The 6206-nt window shown below is 53.4% G+C and overlaps 1 protein-coding gene across 1 annotated transcript; it reads right to left on the minus strand.

Annotated features, from left to right (window-relative positions):
• Nucleotides 1-960: 960 nt before the first annotated feature.
• On the minus strand, nt 961-5176 carry FZD7 (frizzled class receptor 7). Its single transcript, XM_063162384.1, has one exon. It carries the CDS (start codon nt 4596-4598, stop codon nt 2877-2879), a length of 1722 nt encoding a protein of 573 aa, XP_063018454.1. The 5' UTR covers nt 4599-5176; the 3' UTR covers nt 961-2876.
• Nucleotides 5177-6206: the final 1030 nt, after the last annotated feature.

Consider the following 6206-nt stretch of genomic DNA (forward strand, 5'->3'; position numbering starts at 1 on the left):
AGCACAGTGTCCAAAACAATACTGCCCTCAAAGTGGACCTATTACACACTATGCTTAGTAAATGAAACAATGTTGCAGTGCAACCACAGCTACTACGATGACATCTAGCTAAGGCATCTTAGATCTATCTCTGCTCTGTAACTTAAATTTTAGTACTGGCATAACTGAAGGTACAGGAAGTGCGATGAATGCAGACAGTAGGCTGAAATCCTTGTGAAAGAAGTGCTGTAAAATATCATCATTTCACAGGTGTACAGTTCTGTTTGTTGGGGCACTTTCCATGACTGTAGCAACACAGCTTGAGATCTAAACATTCATTTCAGTTTAAAAAATTAAATAAAATAGGCCATTCCACTGAAGTTTTCAGATGACTGTGATAAGAAACAATGTAGGCTTCAGTTTAGCTATTAAAATTAAAGTAAAATTCACTTGAACAAAACTGCAGAGAGCAAAGGTGCTATGGGAAAAAAGCACTAGTTCATAATACTGCCCCTTGAAAGCCATTAAAAAGGACCCAGTCCTTAGTGTTTCCCTATTACACTCCACCATCAAAGTGAGGACCTAATTTACAGCACTCGTAGCACCCTCCAGTTCTCAATCCTAAAGTCTCTTTGGAATGGGAAGAGAGCATTATCCTTATTTTCTAGATAAAGGAACTGGTTTATCAGCTTGCCCTCAGCAAGAAGCAGAGACTGGAAGAAAACTTGGCCAGGATGCAAGTACCTCAAGTGAGGGCAGACATTTGAAACCAGCTGTCTCAAAATGTGCTCTCCTGTTGTGAGGGGCTGGTAATCAGAACGAACCGTTTCAAGCCACAGCTGAGTTTCCAGCCTGCATTCACCCAAAAGTCTCTTGCATTATCCATAACGAAGTGGGGGAGAAGACACCACTTTTCAGAGCTTCCTCCCCATTCTAAAACCTGCCAAGTATTCAAAGATGGAAAAAACATCATTAGAGCCCTTGTATTAAAAATTATTTATTTAGTGATCTGTACATGGGGTGAAGCAGGGCCTCATACAGACCTTCAAAAAAAATCAAGTAAAAACATAAATACATATTTTCTTACAAAAATGAGATTTACAAAATATACATACTGCACTTGTCTGACACAGTTGTTTTTTTTCTTCCATGTGCACATTATAAAAGACAAACCAAGCCCTGCGAGTCTGACATCAGAGCCACTGAAGGATTTGGCTGATGGGCCCATTCCTCATGCTCAGACTACTGGTACACCCTCAGACAGCAGCAGTCTGCCCCCTCACCCTGGACAGGTTTTTTCTTTTTAAAGTTTTATTCTAGACATTTCCCCCCCAAAAACATGAAGAGCAGCTATAGGGTGGAGACTTGCCAAAAATCCAGAATGTCCGATTTTGTCCTTAGGCAAGAATATACACACACACACATATAGTTATAAAAACAACCCTTCAGTGAATATAAAGGTAAAGTAGTATGCAAAAAATAAAATATGAACAAGTCAACATAAAAATTTTCAGAATAGAAAAATCTGTCACATTTCAAAAAGAAAACAATGCATTTGATGATAAATTTTTGAATGCTTTTCCTTCAAAGTCTGATCACTGGAAACTCAAACAGCTGTGTTTTAGCTGAAATGAGAAGGCTCCTCACTTGCAGTAACTACTTGATTTTAAACGCCAACCCCAGCCCCCCCACCTGCACCAAGAATCATTGCCATGCAGCTCAGGGAACCTGAGGAGCAGGGCAAAGGGTCCATCGTGAGCCAAAACGATCCCTCCTGTCCCCAGAATCCGGCTGTGTACTGATTTTTTTTCTGCAGTGAGCTCACTGCAGAGCAGGAGAGAAAGCAGGTTTATGGGAAGGAAAAAAAATTTCCTATCTTTACGTTACATATTTTAGTAGCTCTTGTTTTGGCAGGTGGTCTCAGGTAAGCTCTTATTGCCCTCTAAATCTTGCATTTCCTTCAGCTTAGAAAAGTGACCCATATTGAATGGTAGGAAAACATCCTGCCTCCTCCTTTTTTCATAAAAGGAATGTTTATTTCTGTGAGCTCCTCACATCCAAGGGTGAACCTCAACGACTTCTTTTTGTTAGTTTGCCCATAAAAACCGATCCCATGCTTATGCCTTTCTACATAGAAAACACTTTTGTTACCCCCTTTGTCTCCTAGAACAAAGGCAAGGGGGAAAAGCCTTCTGTGAAAAGCAACAAGTCATTTCTTTTCAGGGTGTGGAATAGCAACCCCCTCCTTCCCCACAGCAGCAAGAACAACAGATTGAGGGCCAAATTTTTACTTTAAAACAATTACAACAGGTATCGCTGAGGTAAAAAGGAACTTGTGAGCTGATAGAACAGAGGCATCTCCCCAGCACACGATCGGGCTGGAGGCGGCTGTGCAGTACTCACGTGATGGCTCTGCCGAGCTGGAAGGAGCAGGCAGCGAGCTCAGGCTCGGGAGTCACCCTGCCCAGGCTGCAGCTTGGCCCCGGCAATTCACAGAGCATTTGGTTACTTCTTGGCGGGGTGGCTCAACAGATCTGGCTTCCCCTCCCTCTTGTCCAAAGCAAGGCAAGATGATTTTAGTTGGGTTGGACTTTCTCTTCCTCGACAGGAGTAGCAGGAGAGAAGTAAGGAGACTTCTGGATGAGGGACTCTCCTGCCCCAACAGTGGCCTCTTTTTCTGTCCTCTCCCACTTAGCTGGTCATAAGCACCACTGGAAATAGTTTGACTGATCCTTTATGCAATGATTTGGGTTTTTTTCGAACTTTCTGTGAGGAAGAAAAAGTTTGGAAAAGCCTCCCTTCCTCCCTCTTCAGGGAACTATTGCCCTAGCCCTATGCTGAGTATCCTCTGCGTGTATGCATGTGTGAGAGTGTGTGTGCCAGAGGGGACGGGGGTCTCATACTGCCGTCTCGCCTTTGCTGCCGGTACTGAGTCTGTGGTAGAAGCGTCGCCAGGACTGAAGGGTTTTGCCAGACCAAATCCAGAAGCCAGTCGTGATCCCAACAATCATGGTCATGAGGTACTTGATCATGAAGACAGTGAAGTCTGGGCTCATAGGGGCAAAGTGGCTGGGACAGGGCACCGCGTACGTTTTGCAGGTCTGGAGGAGCCATGTCTTCTCCCAGGTGCCACGGAAGGCCTGCTCGTAGAAGTAACACGCCAGTACAATGGTGGCAGGCACCGTGTAGAGGACGCTGAAGACACCAATGCGCACCATCAGCTTCTCCAGTTTCTCCGTCTTGGTGCCATCGTGCTTCATGATGGTGCGGATGCGAAACAAGGACACAAAGCCAGCCAGCAAGAAGGAAGTGCCAATGAAGAGATACACAAACAAAGGCGCCAGCACAAAGCCCCTCAGCGAGTCCACACTGTAGATACCTACGTAACACACCCCACTGAGTACATCCCCATCCACCTGCCCCATGGCCAAGATGGTGATGGTTTTGACAGCGGGCACAGCCCAGGCAGCCAGATGAAAATACTGGGAGTTGGCCTCAATGGCCTCATGGCCCCACTTCATGCCAGCAGCCAGGAACCAGGTGAGGGACAGGATGACCCACCAGATGGAGCTGGCCATGCCGAAGAAGTAAAGGATCATGAAGAGGATGGTGCAGCCTTCTTTCTTGGTACCTTGGGCCACGGTGCGGTAGCCATCCTCAGAGAAGCGCTCTAGACACACCACCCGCTCCTCCAGCAAAAAGCCTGCTGCGTAGGCCACGGCGACCATGAAGTAGCAGCCCGAGAGGAAGATGATGGGCCTCTCCGGGTAGCTGAAACGACGCATGTCTACCAGGTAGGTGAGCACGGTGAAGAGGGTGGAGGCGCAGCAAAGCACAGACCACACGCCCACCCACAGCCGGGCAAATCGCACCTCTGCCTCCTTGAAGTACATGAGCCCATTGGGCCGGGCTGGCTCACAGGGGGCTCCGCAGTCCCGCTCCCCCAGGAACCGGTAGCCCAAGTAGGAGGGCACTTTGAGCTGCCGCGGGCAAGAGAAGGAGAAGCCAGAGGGTGGCTGTGGTGGGGTAAGAAAGTCAGGGAGGTAGCCAGCTGTGGGGTGGGCAGTGATCCCCCGACCCGCCGCACCACCAGGTCCTGGTGGGGCATCCGACGTGTTCTGCCCCACGCAGATCTCACCCGCACCGTGAACGGGGAAGTTCTCGCAGCGAAGCCGCTCTGGCCACTGGAAGCCGAACTTGTTCATGAGGGCCTCGCAGCCCTGACGGGCCCGCTCGCAGAGGGAGCGGCAGGGTGGGATGGCCTGCTCCAGCACGGTGCACACCGGCGCGTACATGGAACAGAGGAAGAACTTCAGCTCGGGCGAGCACTGCACCTTGACCAGCGGGTAGAACTGGTGCACCTCCAGCCCTGCGTCCTCCTGGTTGGTGTGGCCCAGCAGGTTGGGCAGGATGGTCTGGTTGTAGGCGATATCCGTGCAGAGCGGGATGGAGATGGGTTGGCAGAAACCGTGGTCCGGCACGGAGATGCCCTTCTCGCCGTGGTACTGCTGCGCCGTGGCACCCGCGGGGGTCCCCAGCAGCGCGGCCAGCAGCGCGGCCAGCCCCAGCAAGGGGCAGCCGGCGGCAGCCGCTCCGCCGCATTCTCGTCCAGCCTGCATCGCCGGGGCGGCCGGGGACCTGAGGAGCCTCGGGGAGTCTTTCAGAGCCGGCCGGCGCGGCGCCCCAGGGGCATCAGCGACCAGAGGGCGGAGGCGGGGCCCCTTCGGCGGGGCAGGAGCGCGGCGGTGGAAGGAACGCGGCTCCACGCCGGACCTCCGCGACTTTTTTCCTCGGCTCCGACGCGGCGGCGCTCACAGAGCGGTGGCGGCGCTACTCTGGGCGAAAGTTTCCGGAGCTGCTCTCCCCGGAGAAGGCGGCGGCGGCGAAACAGGAGGCGCGAGTGTAGCCCGGCGACGGCTCTGGCCAGCTCCGCGCAGGGTCCCGCGGCGGCGGCGAGGCGGAGGCGCTGCTCCCTGCGCGACTGCACGGCCCCGGGGATTTGGGTTACGGCTAAATGGATTATTATCGCGCCCGGCTGAGCCGTGTATTTTACTTCGGGGCTTAAATAACTTTTAAAATCCAATTACTGCGCGATCCTCCCCGCGGCTTGGCTGCGCTCCGCTCCCGACGGACACCGCTGCGGGCTGTGCGTCCGGGGTAGCCGTGCGCCTCCCGGTTCGGCTCGTTTGGCTCGGCTCCGCCCGCGGCCCCGCCGACACCGCCCGCTCCCACCGCGGCTCTCGGCCCGCGGCCGCGCCGGCACACAAAAAAGGCGCAGCTCCGCGCGGGCCCCGCCCCCGCCGCCGGCCCCATTCACAAACCGCGCCGGGGGCGGGGCCCCGCGCCGCCCGCCCGCCAATCCGCGCTGGGGGGCGGGGCCGCGCTGGGGGAGGGGAGGGGGAGGAGCTCGCACCAGGGGGAAAAAAAGTTGGGAACAACTTTTCCCATCCCCGCCGGGCCCGGCCGGGAGGAGCCGCCCGCGGCCCCCACCCCCCGCGCTGCCCCGCGCAGCCGGGAAGCGGGGGGTGGGCAGCTCGCTCAGGGTGGCCCGAGCAAACTAAAATTAACTGGCTGCTTTCTGAGCAGGCTTTGAAAATGCGAACAGCTGCCTGTGCCCGGAGTTATTAAAAAAGAAGGAAAAAAAAATAGAGTAAGGGAAAAAACCTCCAAACGCAGCTCCCGAGTACATTTGCAGAATGATCCTGTTGCGTAGTTGGGATGTTCGTGTCTGTGCGCCATCGCCTCCCCAGCGTGGGGGGTTTGATTTGTTATCGCAGCATGACCGTTGCTTTTTGCTGGCGAATAAACGCTTTATTCATGCAGATCTAAGCCCTAGCTGAGGGAAGGCAGCTTTTTTAAAAAACGTCTAGTGTTACCTAAGCAAAGAGGAGAAATTTTAAATCCCCATTTTCACTGCTGCGATTCCTTAAGAGACTCCATTAAACAGTGAAAACCCAGGAGTTCCAGTGAGAAAGTACCCTGCCTGCAGGAGAGAAAATGGCATAGGTGGGGAGACCCCTGTTACTGGCCTGCTAGGCCAAGCAGATCTAGAGCTAGGCACCAGCATACATTTGCTAAGGACAGGAATGTGGCGTTTGCAGCATAGCTGTGTTTTGGGCTGCACTGCCAAAGCACAGGGAGCTGGGACCGTCCAGGCTCTGTGCAGGCAGAGCATGTCTTCGGCAGCACAGAGGGGCTGTGCCTGATAAAAGCTCTGCAACCAGGCC

Source organism: Melospiza melodia, chromosome 8 (genome assembly GCF_035770615.1).
Source record: "Melospiza melodia melodia isolate bMelMel2 chromosome 8, bMelMel2.pri, whole genome shotgun sequence".
Taxonomy (NCBI): Eukaryota; Metazoa; Chordata; class Aves; order Passeriformes; family Passerellidae; genus Melospiza; species Melospiza melodia.